Source organism: Prosopis cineraria, unplaced genomic scaffold, assembly GCF_029017545.1.
Source record: "Prosopis cineraria cultivar Desert tree isolate PC_DT_omini unplaced genomic scaffold, ASM2901754v1 PC13, whole genome shotgun sequence".
In the NCBI taxonomy this organism is placed as follows: Eukaryota; Viridiplantae; Streptophyta; class Magnoliopsida; order Fabales; family Fabaceae; genus Prosopis; species Prosopis cineraria.
The window spans coordinates 37,213,477-37,234,945 of record NW_026555344.1 but is presented as its reverse complement, the minus strand read 5'-3'; the positions used below and the strand labels follow the sequence as shown (position 1 = coordinate 37,234,945).

The window sequence follows — 21,469 nt, the reverse complement described above, 5'->3', positions numbered from 1 at the left end:
TTCGCGGAAGATAATGTTCAGACAAGGAAAGGCAAGATATTACATACAGAACAAGTTACAATTTGTTGAATAAATATTCAATTATATATATATATATATATATATATATTGATTAGCTACAGAGATCAGATCTATATAGGACAAGTTTTTGGTATGCTTATTTTTAATTTTAATTTATATAATTATTGCATTGTGATTCATGCAGAAAGAGACCTTAACTTCTATACGTAACCCAAGAGAATTCCAATTCAAATTCTCATTCACAGAAATATTCCACTGAAGCTGTCACATATTAAGAGAATTAAGCAAATCGAATGCTCAAATGACAAATATGTATATACCTAATACCTTGCTGCAATTTCCTTGATTATGACTGAGGTACTGATAGAAATACAACGTACTACAGCTCAAAATGAATCATGTTCTCGTGTTCCTTTGTATTAAATATATTAAAAAAAATTCAATGTTGATTAATTAATTAATTAATGAATTGAACGTATATAATTAAGATATATAAGGTAAATTCTGTCAAATTGGCTTGAGTTATTTTAATAGAGAATGACAAATCTAATTTATAGTTAATTCTCAAAAAGTTTAAATATGGTATAAAAGTCATTTGATATGAAACAGGAACAAGAGGGAGAAAAGGGGAGAGAGAACAAAAGGAAAAGGATTAAAAAGCAAAAAAAGAAAATTGAAAATTGTGAACCTAAGCCTCGAAAAGAAGTACAAGTGCAGGGATACAAAGAAGAAGAAAAAATGAATGAATGAATGAATGATAAAAAACACAAAAGTAGTAATACATAAATATTAGAATATATTAAAAAGTCCCATATTAATAATTGATTAAAGAATGAATTGAAAGTATATAAAATTAAGGTAAGTCCTATTAAATTGATTTAAGTATTTTAATAGAAATACAAAGTTAATATATACCTATTTTTTAAAATGTTCTATACTTTGATCTTAAATGATTTTTATATGTTCCAACAATAAAACTTTTTTTGGGTACAAATTCAAAGCATATTCAAATTCGCAATAGATATATAAAGAAACATTTATTTTATACATAGCGTGGAATGGTTAACTATTAACTATCTTAATTAATTATATATAATCAGTATTTAGTACAGTTAGAAAGTTCTAATTCTCTCATCCAAAGTGTACGTAACAGTTAGTATTTAATATAGTTATATATAATTATATATAACTATTCTTTGCGTGCTTTTTTTGGGTACCAATTCGAAGCATTTTTGAATTCGCAATAGATATATAAAGGAACATATATTTTATACGCAGCGTAGAATGATTAACTATCAATTATTCTTAATTAATTACATTAAAAAGGCATAAAATAGTTAATTATATATAATTAGTATTTAGTACAGATAGAAAGTTCTAATTCTCATCTTAAGTGTACATAATTTCACTGAGTCATCATGATCAGTACGTAATGAGGTATATATAGTTTAAAGATATGCAAGTGATTAATTGATTTTTAATTGGTTTGATTAATCAAACGATTGCCTTTTCCATTTCTTAGTTTAACGTTAGGCAAGCACACGTGCTGCTCATTAGTCATCAAATAATTGATGATCTGATCGATGAGTCGTCTCATGCAAATCTATTAAACCAAGTGGGAAGAAAAGTTATCTCATACCATCAAAAGTTTATTGTGGGCTTATGGGAGGTTTTTAGATATCTAATCATAGAGTATCAAGCTAATATTATGTTATGGTATTAGGTCAATGTATAGTCCGTATTATTGATATAAAAAATAAAATTAATAATCTTTCAATTTGTCTCTCCCATAGTAATATTAAAAATAAATTCATAAAAACATGATCAGTTGTGCATGCATACATTTCCCTAAATAAATAATCGATATTTTTTTCAGTAGCTAGTTCAGTCAATTATGTTGCATTTTGGTAAGCTTTTGGATTTGAACCAAATCCCTTATTTAAATATATAAAAGTGTATGTAATTGAATTTTATCCTTATACATGTTTTATTATAACTTTTTTTAATAATTTCAAATTCTTTCTAAAATCTAATTATTTAAAATTTAAGTTACTCTAACTCTCTTGTTTTTTTTTTTAACATTTTTACTATGACCCCTCTGTCATTCTCATCTCTTCTCACATTTCTAGCTCTCATCTCTCATCGGATGAACAATAGAGATGAATTCATCACTCTCAATTTTTTATTTTTGTTTCAAATATCAATTCATCTCTCTTGTATTTAAAATTTAAAAAAATATTAATCAAGGATCACTGAAGCATATGTATACAAGTCAAGGACCAATAGATTTTAACATTCCACTGTAGTCCCTTGGTCCTTGATTGATATTAATTTTTTTATGTGAAATAATCAAATTGCCCCCTAAAATATATATAAAAAAAGCCACTCCCACTCAACGAGGTCATCGGAAGTTGATCACTGGAGCTCCTATGCTGGTGACACTTTTTTTAAAATAAATTGGTAAAGGTGATTAAGGGGGTTGATCCCACGATCCTTTGGCCATCTAAAAAGCTTGGTGGCTTACCAAACTCATTTAATTATATATAGCAAAAATATATATATATATATATATATATATGTATGTATGTATGTACATATATAGCAATCCAAGTATATAAACTATTTTTATATTATAACATAACAGTATGTTGTTAGTTCCAGAATGATGCATGTTATTTTACTAATGTTACTTATTAATTTGACATAATCAATTATAAATTAAGAGTTTTAAAACTTCATACATTTTATTTGTTAAAGTTTGAATATGTTGTTGTTAATTAAATGGTTGCTATCAAAATATAAATAGATACTTGTTGATGAATGACTACTATTTGTATAATTAAACACATCCTATCACGCTACTACAAAAAAAGGTATAAATGATGTTTATTTTTGCCTGTAAATAATGGTTAAATATTCCTATCATATAAAGATTCTCTCATTATAATCATTCTAAATGAATAAAAGAATATATAACGGTTATTATAAAGAACTGTCATATATGGGCACAATATATGATGGTTATTTATAATAACCATCATATATTATAAAAAAAATGACAGTTATTTAAATAATTGTCATGTTTTACTTTGTTTTTCTTTTTGTATATAAGGGGTTGTTTTTAAAGCAACCCCTTGTAACAGTCATGCAAAATTTATATTCAAACAATTATAATAGTATTTTCAAACAATAAAAATACTAATTGAACTAAGAGTGAAATCAATTTAAAATGAAATAAAAAATAGAACTCATTAAAATTAAGGAAAAGATGCTAATAATTATCAAGAAGTTCTACGAAATGTAAAAATAAGTTTGAAATTAAATTTATTAACATTCTTGCTCAATAGCAGAGTACTTGTTCACATTTTATCTGCAAAAAATCAAAGAAAAATTATTTATTTAAATAATAAATATCTTATTAATTATGAATAAATTCATCAGTTCAAATTCTTCATCCAAAAAAGTGATAACTGAATAACACCTATAGTTTGGAAGATGAGAACAAGGGACAAATCTTGAAGAAAAGGGACAACCAAATTAAAGTTGCCTTCCTTTTTTATGGTCCTTGACTCGCAAAACTTGTGAGGATTATACATCTAGTTAGTATTATTAAAACCTCATACCTTCTTTTTTTGAATGCATGATGATCTTCATTCTAGATCTGAGCAAATGGATGACAAGCTTTGTTTTAGATTTGAGTAAACGGATGATGAAAAACAGTGGATTGGTCAGAGCTTCAAATGGACTAGGCGGATTTCAATGAATAATAGCAAAATCATGTTGAAATATAGGCGAACAAACTGGGTGAGACAATGGAGAAAAAGAGAGAAAACTATCAGTGTGAGTTGAAAATGAAAATGAAAGAAGAAACAGGGCATTAAAAAGAAGCATATATGATGGGCTTTTAAATCCCTATCATATATAGTTTTAAAGGAATAAATGATGGGTATTTAAATGTTCATAATTTATTACCAAATAAATGGCGAGTGTTTCAAACACCCGTCATTTATTGTGAAGACTTTAAATGACAGTTGTTTGAAAAACTCATCATCTAAAGTTTAATTTTTTTTAATTTTTTGAAAAAAATAGATTTGAAACTTTAAATGACGGGCAAACATCCGTTATTTATTATGAAAACTTTAAATGATGGTTGTTTAAGACACCCGTCATTTAAAGTTTAATTTTTTTAATTTTTTTAAAAAATAGATTTAAAAATTTAAATGATGGGTTTCTCAAACACTTGTTATTTATTTTAAAACAATAATTGATGGGTATTTTAAACACCTGTTATTTATTTTCTAACTATCACCTACCTCACCTTTATATGACATTTTTTTAATCATCATTTTTTTGGCATTTTATATCAGCTTTTTGTTAAAACTTGAATAAACTATTGTTAATTTCGAAAGAGTTATTAAAACTTAAATGGATACTTGTTCATGAAGGACTAACACTTGCACAATTAACCTCATCTTATTCATTTTTCTAAACTGTTAAAGCCCCAAATGAATTCTTTTAATTATGAATGTATTGTTGCAAAAAACCGAATGGATACTTATTATTGACAATTGAAAGCATAGATCCAATGGAACAAGTGTCTAAGCAACAATAATGAATTTGAAATTAACAACAATCTATTCAAGATTTAACAAGTTAAAAAAATGAATAGGATTGGCTTAATTGTAAAAGTGTTAGTTCTTTATCAACAAATATCGATTCAAGTTTTGACAACAACTCATTCAAAATTAACAACAATCTACTCAAGTTTTAACAAGTTAAAAAAACTGATAAGATGTGCTTAATTGTACAAATGTTACTCTTTCATCAGGTTTTGACAACAACTCATGCAAAATTAATAACAATCTATTTAAGTTTTAATAAGTTAGAAAAATTCATAGGATGAGCTTAATTGTATAAGTTAATATCTTTTCTCAACAAATATCCATTTATATTTTGACAATAACTCATTTTAACTTAACAACAATTCATTTGGTCTTTAAAAAGTTAGAAAAATTGATAGGATAGACTTAATTGTACAAGTGTTAGTCCTTCATTAATAAATATCCATTTGAGATTTCATAACAATAAATTCAAAATTAACAATAATTTATTTAGGCTTTAATGAATTAGAAACGAACATGATAGGATTAATTGTAAAAGTTTTTATTTCTATATCAAAAAGTATCCATCAAATTTTAACGACAACTCCTTCAAAATTAATAACAATTTATTATGATTTTAACAAAAAGCTAATAGGATGAGATTGATTATACAAGTGTTAGCATTCATCAATAACTATCCATTCATGTTTTGACAACAAATCATTTTGTGATTAACAACAATACATTCAAACTTTAACAAGTAAAATGCATGAAGTTTTAAAACTCCTAATTTATAATTAATTATGTCAAATTAACAAGTAACATTAGTTAAATAACAAGTGTTGTTATGAAATTAATAACATACCATTATGTTAAAGCATGAAAGTGGTTTAGAAATTTAGATTGCTACATATATTTTTTTTCTATGTATAATTAAACGGGCCACCTTTTGCTATGTATAAATAAATGGGCGACCAAACTTTTTTAGGTGGCCAAAGGCTTGTGGAATCAATCCCCCTTCTGGCCACCTTTGCCAATTTAAAAAAAAGTATCGTCAATGTTAGAGCTTTAATGATCAACTGCCAACAACCTTAACGATGATAGAGCATTAGCGACCTCTTTAACAGCAAGCAATGTTTTGAAACTCGGACCAAACATCAAATCAAAAAGAGCAGCGAGTCACAGTTCTCATGTTCAACCGGTTAGACTGATGGTTGAACCGGTGACATAAAAATTAAATAAAAAATAGTATTTATATGCATATATATCTATATATATAAAAGACATTAATTTGACCAAAAAAACAATAATATATCAAGCAAGACCACAAATTCATATTGCATAACATGTTTTAATTGCTCAAAATCTCAAACAATGACATTATGTAACACCCTCAAAAATTTACAAACCGATTTTTCGCAAATCATTAATTCAATAAATCATTTTTTTAACCCTCATCATACCCTTATCATGGTAGAAAAATTTCTACCATGGTACATCCAAGACAATATACCATAGGTCTTAAAATATCTCAAAAAGCAATTAGAACCATGAGGGACAGACAGGATTCTCATGACATGATATTTAAATCAGGTCATGAATCAAGAGGGACAGACATAATCCTCTTGGTCATATAAATACTTTTAATAAAAAGAATTAGAGTTTACATGCTTCACAAAGAAGATATGTCCTAAGTTGGCACAAGATACATTGTATAATTCAAAATAAGAGGCAACGTAAAAGATGATGTCTCATACACCATAGTTACACCTTTGGTGCTTTCTCGGTCGTACTTGCTCCTGTAAAAATGTTAACCACGAGGAATGAGACTTAAAAGTCCCAGTAACCAAAAATTAATATGTAATGATGCATGCGGATGTAACTAATCATGTGATTGCTAAGTGGGCACACAAAACATTTAACCGAACAATATTTTCAAACAAACCGAACAAGTATTTAATTTGCATGACTGCACCTTATATCCTCCTTTCGCCATGCTCAGACGCCAAATCACCCAGCCAAAGGTGAGTTGGACCAAGCAACACGCCACTCATTGGGTCCAATGAGGGCTTACCACGTGGTAATAATTAACCGAACAGAAATTCCCATTAACACCATATATTAAAATACCCTGACAAGTCATGCATCATTCAAATATCCAAACAGGAATATATCCGAACAATAATATCTCATCATGATAAACAAAAATAAATTTTTAACCCACTTGGCAATAATTTCAAACAAGTATATACAGTATTTATTTTCAATAATTCATAATTTTTCCAAACAACAAAACAACACATAACCATTCACAAACACACCCATCACAACACATTAATAATGGTTACCTTGTGTCTTGAATAACAAGTTCCCCTTCACAACTCCTTTTTCACCACTATCTTTGTCAATATAATCTACATAATTATTTCACAATGCTATATATTAATTTTATATTAAAATAATAACTCTAATTTAAAGAGTTAGAAAGTCTTAGATCTATAATCCATATTAACATTAATTTAAAATTTATGCCTCATTTAACTTACCAAATTCTTTTCTAAAATTCTCGTACCCTAATAAACTATATTTTTTTTATCCTCAAATCACTTCTAGTATCACAATTTCATTCTTCTATATTTTAAAAAAAAATTCATCCAAAAATAAATTAAAAATTTTAAAATTATCCTGAAGCCTCAAATCACCTTTCTATATCCTTAAAAATATCTATTCATACTTAAATAAATATTTAATAATCAGAGGTTCATCCCTACATCTCAGATTCGACATAAATTCAACCATATAGATCTAGAGTTTAACTCAAAAATTCTTAAATATGAGTTTCAACCTCAAAAAAATATTCTATAATATTTATTATATCCCTAAAAGCTTTAACCTATATAGAAAAATCTTAATCAGAATATTTACTCTATCCTACAAAATAATTATATCACTAGAAAGCTAATACTATTTAGAAAATAACTATAAAATTAATTTTTTAATTAAATAATTTTTTTTAAATGCTAATCTAAACGAGAAAGTTAGAACATACCTGAAGAAAAAGAAAATAATCCCCCCTTGCGAGAAAACGCCGAGCAACGTGAGAGGAAGAGAGAAAAATAATATAAAAATGGGATTGTGAGTTCCAAAATTATATTAAAAAAAACTATAGGTCTGAATTTAATTATTCAAACCTTTGGGCCATAAGTTGCAATTTCTTCTAAATTGCATCTTAGCCTTTCATGCTTCCTAATGCACACACCCCCTCCTTTTTATACATGAAGGCACCTCTTCTCTTCCCTCATCTAACTAATATGGGACTTAGAAACAACAACTTTCCACCCCCCCTTTTTTTGTTTCTTCTACCTTTTTTTTAACACACACAAAAAAAAATTATTTATGTATTATATCTTAACTAAATATTGCTTATGTGGTTTTAAATTTAAATTTTTAAATTCATAATTAAATACCTAACCATAATATTATTTCTAAATAACCTCAAATAATATAAATTCCTATTATTATCATTTTTTTTTCAAAACCTAAATTCCATAATTTTTTTATTATATAAAAATCAGGATGTTACACATTACAAATCCAAAATATAATTTCAAACATTTCTAATTGCTCAAAGTCTCAAATAAAGATATCACAAATTCAAAATATATGTCTCAAACATATCATTGCAAAGTCCACAACATCATAAATTTAAATTTTCATGGCTTATCAAATATTGGGAGATCTTGGTTAATCCAAGCATGTGCAGGCTCAAAGGCATCAACATCTTCACTAAAGCTATCAACATCCTCTTGAGAAAATAATTGTAAATCAAGTCCACCAATAGCTTCACCATGTGCCACGTTGCCTCTTTGCTCATTATCTTCACAAACAAACATTTAATGTATATAATCAAATTAATGAGAATCACATGTTAAGTGATAAAAAAAAGTGAAAACATTAAGTAAAGAATACTAAACCTTCCTCATCCTCTTGATGAATGATAGCTTTTGGTAGCACTGTGTCATCATAAATGAGATCTTGTTCTATATCATCAATATTGAGTAAAGAACAATCATCTTCTTCCATTACCCAATAATCAATCTAATCAATACTTTCATAATTAACAGGGTCCAAAGCTTTCTTCTTGTTAGCACTCTAATAAAAACACATGATAGTAACAAAGCATAAGGATTCATGTAATTTATTTTTTATAACTACAAATGAAAGCCAAATTTTAAATAATTTACCTATTCCTTAATAAAAATTGTAATGAATATAGACAAGATCATTCAATCTTTCATGCTCCAACTTATTCCTTTTCTTGGAGTGTATTCTTTCAAAAACACTCTAGTTCCTTTCACAGCCTGAGAAAGATGCAATTTGGCCTAATATCTTAATAGCCAAGTTTTTAACATTTGGACAGCTGTTCCTAAAATGTTTCCACCATTCATCTATCATGAGAAAAAATAAGTCATTAGAATATATTTTAAAGATAAAAGTATACCAGGTCGCATGGTTTTTGTAGATTCTATAGCCAATGGATGACTAAAGCTTCCACACCTTTTTTGGTATTATGCACCTTCTAACAAAAACTTAGTCTTATTAGAAAAAATTTTCTATCTATCACATTAATATATCCTTGCATAACCTCTGGCTTTCTAGAAAAATTTTCCTTATCATAAAGGAAAGCAAGATTGAAGAGATATGTTGCTGCATAAAGATTTTGTCGAAGTTGAAAATCCCACGTTCTCTTAATAATACTTGTGTAAGGCTTGTATAATGATTTTTTGTGCCTGAAAATATTCTTTATAGCTCTTTTTTCCCTGTACATGCCATCATAAACATAGCCAATTGAATACCGGTCATCAGAATCAATAATTCTCAACAATCTCACAAGTGGTTTTACAATTTCAACAACAGTTTTACAATTATTCCAGAATTGATTGTCCAATACAATCATTACCATATCCTTTTCCTTTGAATCCTGGTAGTATCTAAATTCTACAAATGTCTTACTTGTTATCAAAGCTTGAATATCATGCTTGTGCTCATAGATACTTTTCAAGGCAATAAAAGTAGTGGCAAACCGTGTTGCACTGAGGCGGATGATTTCTGTCCAACCTTCTCTTTTCCTTAACCAAGCTAGCAAAAAGACATAGTTGTAAATGAATTTTGAAACCATGGATTCACGTGTTGCTAAGCTACTAACAATCTCCATTTTGCTAATATATGATAAAATCAAATTTAAGCAATGGACAGCACAAGAAGACTAAAAAATAAAAGGAAACTTATCATTTAACAACCTTCCAGTAGCTTTATAATTAGTTGCATTATCAGTTAACAAGTGAACAACATTATCTGCACCAACAAAAGCAACCATATCCATGAAAAAATTACAAAGATTTTGAGCATCCTTAACAATATTTGATGCATCAACAGATTTAATGAAAATCATTCCTCCAGGGTAGTAAATAAGAAAATTAATCAACTGCCTATTTCTTTGATCCTGCCAACCATTAGCCATTATTGTACATCCAGTCTCAGCCTAAAAACTTCTACATTCATCAACCAATAATTGCACCTCCTTTTTCATGTCTTGCAATAATTTGGTTCTCACAACATGATAAGTTGGTCCTTTATAACCAGGGCTAATAGTTGAAATAACATCTATCATGAGCTGATAGTAAACAGAATTTACAGCATTCATAGGAATGCAACAATCATACAACTACCTAACCACAGCTAAATCCGCTCTATGCAAAGCTTCTTTACCTGTAAATGCACTTCGAATTCCTGGTTGTGCTCTTGAGCTTATCCTTGGGGCAAAGAATTTGTCTCCAGCTGCAGATGCCTTTTTTTTAGCTAATTGAGAGGAACTTGAAGGAATTATTTCTTGCATAATTTCATCATCCACTTCTAATGGATTGTCCTCTTCTTTTCTTAATTTCTTAACTGGTCTCCTTTGACCAATTTCTTTCAAGTTTTCCTCTAATCGATAGCGAACATCATGTGGCACACTTTTACAACTAGTTACATCTCCTTTTTTTCTAGCAAGGTGTTGTTTCATTCTATGTATTCCACCACCACCAAATTCCTTTCCATAGTATAGGCATCTTAAGCGAGGTTTGCGACCTTTTTCTTTTGGTATTTTAGTGCAATGCTCCCATGTAGGATCAAACTTAGCTCTAATAGATTGTGTAGATACAGCACTAGATATTTGTTCAGATGACATTTTTTAAATTTAAATTGAAAGCACAGATAAAACGTGAAAAAGAGAGCAGAGCCAGGAATTAGATCATATTCAAAATTCCATATCAATAAATAACAAAGCAATGAAAAATAAAGCAAAAAAAGCTAGCTGGAGTCCTGGAAGAATCGTGTATACATACTACTCATTATACAAACTCAAGTATATAGATAGAACATAAAAGCTAGAAATCAAACCTGGAAGGAGAGCAGAGCACACCGAGAATCAAAAAAGCTGGAGCAAAATGAGAATCACGCAGATACAGAGGCACGAGTTAAAGTTAGGAGGAGCTGGAGGCAACTTGAGTAGAGGTAGAGGCAGCGGTATGAGCTTAGAGTGGCGAGCAAGACGAGAATGGCTGAGAATGGTGATGAGAAATCTAGGTTTGGGCTGAGAATGGCGATCAAGATGCGAGAAGGGGATGAATCAAAATCAGAGTGCAAGATGAGATTTGAGTGAGATTTCAAATTTAAAGCTTGATCAATTGATTGGAGATGAGAAACAGAGAGAGGCAAGAGAGAGACTAGAATTACTAGAGGCATGACATGGTGAGTCGATGAGAGATGAGTCTTGATCTCTGAGTCTGAGGGTGTGAGAGTGAGAATGAGACTATGACTCTGTGAGTATGAGAGGTCAGGTCAGGTGAGCCTTGATTGTGAGACGGCGAGATAACGAGATGGCGAGAGTAAGGTCTTAGGTCAGAGACTCAAAGGTGAGGTCTTAGCTAGTTAGCTCTCAGGCTCTCAGCTCACGTTTGTACCTCTGTGGAGTTTAGAGTGTTGCACGACGATAATTGTCGGTTTGTGGCTCTGTGGTCTATGCTTTGTGCCTTTGTTTCTTCATTTCTTAAGTCTTGGTCTCTTGGACGAGTTGCATACATACGACGGTATAAGCCCTATTTTTTTATTTTTTCACTTGACCCAAATTGACCCATATTAAACCAGCTCTGGGTTTCGGGTCAACTCTGGTTCAATGAAAACTAGACAACTCTGTTTGGGTTAATCCAATTCAACAAATTAAGTGGTTCAATTGGTTGAACTAGTTCGCTTTACTTAGCGGGTGATGGTCAAACCGTCCGGTTCAGTCCGAATTTGACAATACTGTAGCAAGGTCTCTGACAGTGATTCAATGGTCAGCCCTAGTAATAGTTGGGATGACTTTTTTGATTTTATATCATTTCACATAAAAAAATAATATCAATCAAGGACCAAGGGATTGCAATGAAATTTCAAAATCTATTAATCTTTGACTAATATAAATATACTCTAGTGGTCTTGATTGATATTTTCCCTTAAATTTTTGTTTAGACTATCTAAACAAATGATTGCAAATACATGGATACATTAACCTAAATACTATTTTAGTAAATTTCATTTTATATTGAAATCACAAGTCCGCTAATCTAGCGCAGCACCAAAATATTTGGTATGGCCTAGTAAAGACAAAGGAATAAATGGTGGTGCACAATGGTGAAACCAAGACTCAAAATCAGGGCACAAGATAATTTAATTTAAAAATTAATAATTTTTTTAAAAATAATAATTATACTATGACTAAAATTGTAATAACTTACATAGATTGATCATCATTTTTCTTTTAAAAAAATTATATTGAATATATTAATATGATATTTTATATAAATATCTTCTTCATTTATTATCTCAATCATTAAAATGTTACATATTTAATAAGTTTTTGAGTCCAAATATTTTTTTTATTTAGTTCAAAGAATGCAAAATATTAAAAGTAAAAGATGTAAAGTTTCAAAATTTACACACCTTAATAATTTTTTTCAAAATGAGGAGGTGCATTTGCCTGTCCTCACAATTAAATAGCTTCACCACTGGCAATGTATATGTACAACCGTTATTGCTTACATTTACTTTTGATTTGACAATAAGGAATTGTTCAAATAAGAGGGATATTAGATCAAAGGATTGATTAATTTTTTTTAACAAATATCTATATTTCCATGTATAATCTATTGTATCTATGTCAATATATATAAGGAACCACATACTATTTATAAATAATAATAGTGTGGCTCATTTGAAATTCTATGTGAATCATAGGTTGCAGCCATATCTTATAAGACATCAATATAGTACCTTTAAGGTTTTCAAATAGTTTCATTAATGTTGGGTTCGGGCAAATGTATAGGGTTTTTTAAATAGAAAAATATATTATTTAATTAATTTATAAATCATGAACGATGTATAGTTCATAGAATTTCCACTCAGTATTAATGATATTGTATTAAATTTTTTAAATATATTTTATTTTGATATTTCTTAACTAATTAACAAAACTAATTAATGTTTTAATTTATATAAAGTTGATAATAAACTTTTATATATACTCCCACCCGATCGTATACAATTCACTTTGTATACAGAGGTGGATAACTTGTATATTACTTGCTTATAATTTTCCTCCTTCACAATCTTCTATATAAGGGTAAGTTGAGAAATATTTTCTATTTTTAAGATAATTATCAATTATCAATAATTTAATTACCTTTCATTTATTGTAGAGAAGTACTAGTTAATTAGAATTCACTTATGTTATGTTTGGACACATATGTATTTGGATTTGAGTCAAATGTATTCTTTGGGTAGTTAAAAATATGTAGATTTGGAAATCCAAATCCTACCTCAATTTTTTTTGCAATTTAAAATCCTTTCTAAACCCTTATTATTTCAACTTTCTATTTAAGTCTCCCTTCCTTCATGTTCATTCATCAACTTCTACTTCACTACCTAGTTGATTTCTACCAGGACTGAACTACTAGTGCTGATCAGAACAAAACAACCGACTTAAATTGGGATCAGACTGCCAACTGGCTTCAACTAGGACTAGACCGTTAGCGTCGACTAAGACCAAACTTCTATTAGGATGTAACCATCGACCCTGATAAGGACTAGATTGCCAGCACTGATCAAGATCAAACAGCTAATTTCCACTAAGATTGGACTGCTGGCGCTGAATGTAACTAGATTGTTAGCGTCGATGGAGATTAGGTCGGTGAATTCAACTAGGATCAAACTATCATCTCCGATTGAGATCAAAAAGCTAATTTCTACAAGGACAGGACTGCCAATGTCGATCGGGACTAGACCATCGGTGTCGCCCAAGACCAAACAGCTAAGTTCCACTAGGACCATACTGCCAACGTCGACTAAGATTGAATGGTCTCATTGCAATCACAGTCAGTCGTCTGATCTCAATCGGCACTAAAGGTCTTATCCCTGTGGAATTCAACTGTTACTCCCAGTGACATTGGTGTCGAGTGTCCAATCTTGATGAAAGTCGGTGGTTCAGTCTTATTGAAAGTAGGCTATTCGATCCTTATTGGCGCTAGTGGTCTGGTCTTGGTCAGCATTGGTTGTCTAGTCTTAATGAAATTTGGCCATTCAATCTTGGTCAACATCAATGGTCAGATCTCAGTTGAATTCAACCACCTTGTCTTGAGTGGCATTAATGGTTCAGTCTCAATCAGTATTGGTTGTTTAGTCCTAGTTGAAGTTGGCTGTCCAATCTTGGTCGACGTTGACAACTCGATCCTGTTCAATACCAGCAGTCTTGTCCTGGGTGTCACTGGCGATCTAGTCTTGGTTGGCACCAGCAGTCCGGTTGAGATTGGACCACTGATGCTTGAGTTGTCTTTAAATTCAAATATAGAATTTGAAATTTAGAATTTTACTTAAGATTCAAACAAATGATTTTAATGTTATAAGTTAAATTTTTTTATATATTCCAAAAAAAGAATTTAAAATACATGAATTTAGAAAATATGAATTTCAAATATAAGATTTCAAATCCAAATTTTTAACCAAAATACACCTATCCAAACGCAAGCTTAGCTTATGCATACATACATGATACATACATACATACATACATACATATAAATGAGACCAAGAGGAGTATTTATATATTGAGAGGGAGGGAGAGACAATAAATATCTTTGAATCTCTTACATTTCATAATATTGAAAATTGAGTTAATTTGGCTGGTTGAACCAATAAATTATTGAACTAGTGCCTTAAATGATTCAATTAAATGCTTTATTAATGATTGATCTAAACATGGTTTAATTATAATTTTGATCATTAATTCTTGAATTAATACCTTGATTGGTTTAATAACCGATTGGCTTTTAGTAGTTTAATACATCTAGAACCCTATGCTTGGAAAGAATAAAAATCAAAGTAGTCTACTTTGTAGGTGAAAGGATTATTTAATTAATTTTGTCTGCGCTGTAAATTGTTTTATTGTGATGATTGGTGGGAAAGCACGTGAATAGAGGTAGGTGCATTATAATTTTTTACCTTATCAGTGTTTGGATTCACGCACCATATGGAAATACTATATGTCAGATTTAATGTATCATGGATTAGTATTCTGCCTTATCATCATTATAGTAATTGATGATTTCCTTTAGAGTTGCTATTTCATTCCATCTTGATTTATTTGTTTTGCCTAGGGATCATGGCACTCTAATAATATATACTACAAGACAATAGTATATTAGTGTTTGGAGAATTAAGAATATAACATCATGCACCGAAATATATTCTCGCATTTTTATATATAAAAAGCTCTGACAAACCCTATTCCATTAGTGGGGTGAATATAATAGTATACTATTATACTTTTGTCTTGCTATTTTTTTTTTATTTTTGGCCAATACTTCTACACTTTGTTTAGTATAAGGGTACAAAGGAAGGATTTTGGTATTCATATTTTCTGCACGGTGATAACTGGCCTTAGGACTGTTATCGTCTTATTACGTGCGTATGATTTGAAATCAAACAGGCAATTCAGCTATTGATATATTATCCTTGACATGTTCGAAACTAATTTAGCTTCTGATTGGCACATGGAAAAGAGATCTTGTTCAAAAACGAATTGCGAATAATATTAATGTAAATAATTGTATAAATAAAGGAATCTCAATTGCAAATCAAACATTTCCTTAAATTGGTTAGAAATACGCGTATATGTCTCTAGCAGTAGTAATTGTGTTAACTATGACTAACAAATAGGAAGTAAAATTAAAGTTTCAATTTCAATGATCATAACTCATAAGGCGCCATTATATCTTGCAGAAGTGTAAACAATGAATTAGTGAGAAAGATCACGTGGAGAGAGAAGAGAGTGAAGAAGGAAGAATGTTTATGGGAAGAAGTAAAAGGAGAAGAGATCAATCAGAATAGGAATCTGCACGTGACCGGGGGGAGTTCATCCGTACACCAACATCGACCAGCTTCGATAACTGCGAACATCTCTCGACTCAAGCCTTTTAATTTGTTTAGCTGTCAATGCCTCCAAACTCTTCTCACGGGCCTCCTTTTCCTCCTGTACAACTTCTTTTTTTTTTTTTTTTGTAGCAAACACCCGTGTCTAGACCTAAGAGCTCCAACTAATCTAAATTGAATCAGGTTTAGAGCCTTTCGGGTAAAAGCTCTAACATCAATGCCGTTGCACCTGTATTAATTTTAGGACTCAAACCTAACATTTTTTATTAAAATGGTATAATTCTCTTTATATTGAACTAAGCGCGAAGTTTTCGCTCTCTACATCTTCTGTTTCACTATTAGGTTTTGGATGGAGAGAAAAGTGAGAGAAAAATAATACTAAGAAGGAAAACCATAAAAAATAGTAAAAAAAATTTCTAGTTTTGACTGTTTTGCCTCCTAGTATTCTTTCTTCCCTATACTTTTCTCCCCATCCAAACTATAGCTAGTTTTCTTTTCTTTCACTTATTTTATCTTTAAAAACTTAACAGGTACTTTGTACATTCAATGTTGATAACCCCAAGTTGTTTTAAGTATCAATCAAACTTAGATATTTTGCATTCCAAACCTTCTATGTCTCACTCACCGAAACTATTAGGCTTTTAAGTATTAATCAAACAAAGCTTCAGCAATATTATAAATCAAATAAATTAAGGTGAAAGACTTTTAATTTCAATCTGATGCCACCGCTGCTCATTTATAACCTTATGCTTTATATATATATATATATATATATATTGCAAGCATCGGGAAATTTAGATTCTCCGCGTTGGGCCACTCTATCGCAAAAAGTGGATATGAAATTTACGTTGAAGACCTTACATCCACAAATGATTAGAGAGTTGTACAAATTGATAGATTAAGCAACGTACACCTTGCATCTGAGAGATGGTAAGCATATGTAATAGAAGAAAATGAAAAGGGTCAAATATGTCATTCATATACAGCAGGCATATATGGCATGTTGTGAGGGCGAAGGAAGGAAACAAACAAGGAATCGCATATATTTTATTTGTGAGCTCTCTCTATAAAGAAAAGCCCTTGTAGCCTCAGATGGGAAAAAGGAGATAAAACCAATACCGAGCAGACAAAAAGAAAGCGATAAGAAGCACAACAGTGAAGAAGAGAAGAAGAAGCATATATGGCTTCGAGGGGGCGAAAGAAAGCTTCTCTCCATCACAAGTTACAGCAACTTCGAGATGTCACAAATTCTAGTGCTGTAATTCACTCTCCATTATTCTATTCAAGAAGTTGGAGCCATATAATTAATTCATTAGTCTCAGGCATTACACAACTTTCTTGTGGAGGTCTAGGATGCTGGATTTGAGATATCTGCCACCCCCTAATGCTCAAAATCTCACCCGTCATCTGAGCTAATAGTTAGAGAAACCTCATTTGATTCCCTAAATGAAGGGTCTAGATTTTGGACACTAAAGGAGGTGACAGATACCAATCCTATGCCAGATGGATTAAAGCTTCCTGTATTTTCTCTTTCTTCCATTAATTCTCGTATAAGTCCAGACATACAAGCTATCATAAACGTGATTAATCAGATTGGTTTTTTGGGTGACTTGTCAGGTGAATAAAGCCTCAATTATTGTGGATGCATCCAAATACATAGAGGAGTTGAAGCAAAAAGTGGAGGGACTCAACGCAGAACTTGGAAGCAGCAGCACTGCTAGTGAATCTTCATCCTCCTCCCAAAATCAATTACCTAAGGTGCTTATAATTTTGTGTGTTTGTGTGTGGATATATATATATGTATGTATGTATATGTATGTATTCTTTCTTAGATAATTTTATATGACATAATAATGCATTGATTAATTAATTGCGTTGCGTTGGATCTGTGTCTTGGGATGATTTGGCAGGTGACAGTGGAAACCCTAGAGAGGGGCTTCCTGATTAATGTGTTTTCTGAAAGGAATTGCCCAGGAATGCTCGTCTCAATACTCGAAGCCTTTGAGGTGCTTGGACTTGAAGTTCTTGATGCTAGGGTTTCTTGTGAAGACGCCTTTCAGCTAGAAGCTGTGGGAGGAGAAGTAAGGGGATAAAATTAATCATATGATATCACCACAATAATCTATACAATTATTTTATTGCTTTCTGTTCGTGATCATTGATTTCTTTCTTCCGGTTTAGTTAATTTCAATATCTGTGACTAAATCATAATTCTAATTATCAATTAAGCTTCCTAGTTTATATATGAGTTCTATAATTTAAGTTAACAAAAAATAAGGTGGAAAAAGAACTTCACGTGTGGGTTGTACTATTATAATTTTCAGCCACAAATTAAAATTTCTGCGCGCTGACACAACAATAGGTGGCTCCCATATATAGATTCATTTGCTCTCTTGTGTAGTTGCATGGCCTGTGCCAGCCAACAAAGGAAACATCTTCATCACTACTTGATAACTTATATTATTGATATATATAAATATATATTATAATTAATTGACAAAATATATCATTTTCTTTTTTGCAGAGTCAAGAGATCGATGACATAGATGCACAAATGGTGAAGCAAGCGGTGCTACAAGCAATAAAGGACATGGAGTGATCAAATTGCCCGTGTTGAGGAAGAAGTAGTGAAAAACTGTTCTTGTGTGATGTTTTCAAGTGTAAAAGTTCGACTTCATTTTAAAAAAAAAAAACGTTAACGTGTAAGAGTTCATATAAATGAGATAATTTACAAGGGTGACACACACACACACACACACAAAATCTGCAAAAGGCAAAAGCCTAAGGGTGTTTCTTCAATAAATGATTCTTATAATAATCCTTATAATTAATCTACTCCACTAAATCCAAAATATAAGATATTTTCTATCATCTAGTGGTGATCCGAGAAGTAGTGTGTGACATTTTGCATAAAGTTAACAACATCATATTCCTTTTTCATAAAGGTCCTTATTAATTATATTGTAAAAAGAGATTATATAAGAAAGAAATAAAAGGCAATTAATATAGATTGACTTAATTGTAAGGTAATCATGAAAAGTAGTGATATATATATATATATATATATATTTACCATTTTAATGATACAAATGACGTTTAACCATACTTCTAACCATTGTGAAGTAGTTAAAAGTGTCATATATTTTGAATTTTTATTAATTGTCCTTATAGATTAATGAACCTAGTTAAAGGTAGCAAGTTTTCATAAAACAGTTACAAATGGAGCCAATTTAACTAGTAAAGGAATTTCAGATAGGGGAAAATAATAAATTAAATAGAAGAAACATCTTTATTTTTCAAAAAGAATTATATTCTAACATTGAGACATTTAGGGCCTGTTTGGTTTTTATTCTCATTTTTTATTTTTTAAAAATATTTTGTAATACAGTTTACAAAATTATTTTAAAAAAAAAATTCTTTTGTTATATCAATTAAAAACAATTTAAAAATTTAAAAATGGACTGGTAGTTATAGTTATAGGCAATTAATGGTAGTGATTAATAACCAAAATTTGTCAAGGTAGCTATAATTTTCAATAATTAAATGTATTGTATTTTAAAAATAAAAAATAAAATAAAAACAACTTGAAGTTGTTTCTATTTTTTATTTTAAAAATAAAAATGAAAACAGTTTTGAAAACAATTAAATAAAAAAATACTTAGCCAAAACAAATTTTAAAGTTTTTCTATTTTCAAAAATAAAAAACAATTTTTAAAAATAGAAAACAAACTGACCCTTACTACACAGGATGCATCGAGAGATGAGTATATGATGCACTCAAGTTAGTTTCCAAATGCCATATTGGGTCTTGACTAATTCAAAATCCAGTTGAACCACATGAATGTAGACTATAGAGCTTTGCTACTAACAATTTTCTCCACATCCAAGACTCAATCTCATAACCCTGTTTAAGAAGAACAAGTACTAAATGTCTTGAACCAATTGTTGGTAAGTGTTTTTACTTAAAATCTATCAATAGATTTTGTTAATTGAATAACATAATAAAGATATAATTATTATTTAATATATCTCATTTCCTATTATTTCACTGCCTCTTACTATTGATCAATCAAGTTAGCAAAATGAAGAGATGTTAGCTGGTGGACGATTGATTAATTATTTATCATAAATCAATACGACTTTAATTATAATGAATTAATTACTTATAATATTTAATTGTAGTATAGAAAAGTTAAATAGAAGAAAATATTAAATACTCTACATATTATGAAGCTGTATTTTTATTATTTTAGACCAAGTGAACTAGAAAGTTAGAAGAGAAAACATTATATTATGAATTGGAGGAGGGTAAACTATCGGACATCTTAGGATAAAGGAGCTTTATATGAATGATTATAGCGAAGGGTACCCGTAAGGGCTAAAGTCCTCCTAACTTTTTAATTTTTTTTTTAAGTAAAATGCAACGAAGGAGGAGTAAACTATTGGTTATCTTTAGATAAAGGAGCTTTATATGGATGACTATGGACAAGGGTGAAGACAAAAGGGATCAGTAAGAGCCACAACCTCCTAACTTTTTAATTCTTTTAATAAAATGTAAGGATATATATTTTTTTACCCTCTAAATTAGCATATTATAGAAGTCATGAAATACTAAATAGAATTCTCATTTTAATTTTATAATAATCTTTACACATGTATAGTCTAACTATTTCAGTAATTTAAAGATATAGTTGTCATATGATTTATTTCTTTTCAACAAAATAATTTACAGTTGTTGTTAAATCATTGATATCATTTGAATTTGCTTTTATTTTATATTTGATGAAAATATAAGAATTATACTAAGAAACTTATCAAGTACTGCAACAAAAATCTTAAAATATATTAAATGTTATGTGTTTGATATTTATAAAAAAAATTACTTATTCAAAAGTTAAAAGATTATGGGTAGGATATATTCTTCTAACAATTACTTTTTTTTTCTAAAATAACCAAGCTATTAAAATTTATTATATGATATTTTTACTATAATATACTTAAATCTCATCAACATAAAAAATTTATAACAATCGACCATCATTACCATATTGATATATTTATTTACTATAATTAAATAGTAATTCAACAAATAAGTGATAGAGTTTTTTAAATTAAACAAAACTTTAGATCTCAAAGATGTATTTAAATTATTTAATACTCATGATAAAGACAAAAACTTCACCAATTTAATGATAATTTATATTAAAAAGAAATTGATAAAAAATTTATCATAGATATAACAATTAATTATTCTTATGTCATGAAAAATTAATGAGTAAAACTTTAAAAATATTTATGTTATATTAGTAATATATATAGATTTAATTTTTTTTATTATCATA

General features: G+C 29.7%; 2 protein-coding genes across 3 annotated transcripts; one reads left to right on the top strand and one right to left on the bottom strand.

The window, feature by feature from the left end:
• Positions 1-8,335: 8,335 nt before the first annotated feature.
• LOC129290084 (uncharacterized) lies at positions 8,336-10,851 on the bottom strand. The gene is made up of 5 exons (XM_054926791.1): positions 10,357-10,851; positions 9,923-10,125; positions 9,268-9,841; positions 8,597-8,720; positions 8,336-8,499 (listed from the first exon to the last, which is right to left on the bottom strand). The coding sequence occupies exons 1-5, from the start codon at positions 10,849-10,851 to the stop codon at positions 8,336-8,338; spliced, it is 1,560 nt and encodes a 519-aa protein (XP_054782766.1).
• Positions 10,852-17,181: 6,330 nt separating this feature from the next.
• On the top strand, positions 17,182-18,958 carry LOC129291501 (transcription factor BHLH3-like). 2 transcript variants are annotated; one of them, XM_054928889.1, is made up of 4 exons: positions 17,182-17,385; positions 17,745-17,885; positions 18,038-18,208; positions 18,652-18,958. In XM_054928889.1, the coding sequence occupies exons 1-4, from the start codon at positions 17,308-17,310 to the stop codon at positions 18,724-18,726; spliced, it is 465 nt and encodes a 154-aa protein (XP_054784864.1). In that variant the 5' UTR covers positions 17,182-17,307; the 3' UTR covers positions 18,727-18,958. The 2 variants fall into 2 exon arrangements, with proteins under 2 accessions (XP_054784864.1, XP_054784865.1); XM_054928890.1 differs by lacking the exon at positions 17,182-17,385 and adding an exon at positions 17,392-17,647.
• The last annotated feature ends 2,511 nt before the right edge of the window (positions 18,959-21,469 follow it).

Coding starts and splice junctions, on each gene's coding strand:
- LOC129290084 (XM_054926791.1), bottom strand. CDS start 10,851: ATGTCATCTGAACAAATATCTAGTGCTGTATCTACACAATCTATTAGA. Junction 10,126..10,356: donor ATAGAGCGGATTTAGCTGTG/GTTAGGTAGTTG, acceptor AATGGTTGGCAG/GATCAAAGAAATAGGCAGTT. Junction 8,500..8,596: donor TCATCAAGAGGATGAGGAAG/GTTTAGTATTCT, acceptor TTGTTTGTGAAG/ATAATGAGCAAAGAGGCAAC.
- LOC129291501 (XM_054928889.1), top strand. CDS start 17,308: ATGGCTTCGAGGGGGCGAAAGAAAGCTTCTCTCCATCACAAGTTACAG. Junction 17,386..17,744: donor ATGTCACAAATTCTAGTGCT/GTAATTCACTCT, acceptor GTGACTTGTCAG/GTGAATAAAGCCTCAATTAT. Junction 17,886..18,037: donor CCCAAAATCAATTACCTAAG/GTGCTTATAATT, acceptor ATGATTTGGCAG/GTGACAGTGGAAACCCTAGA.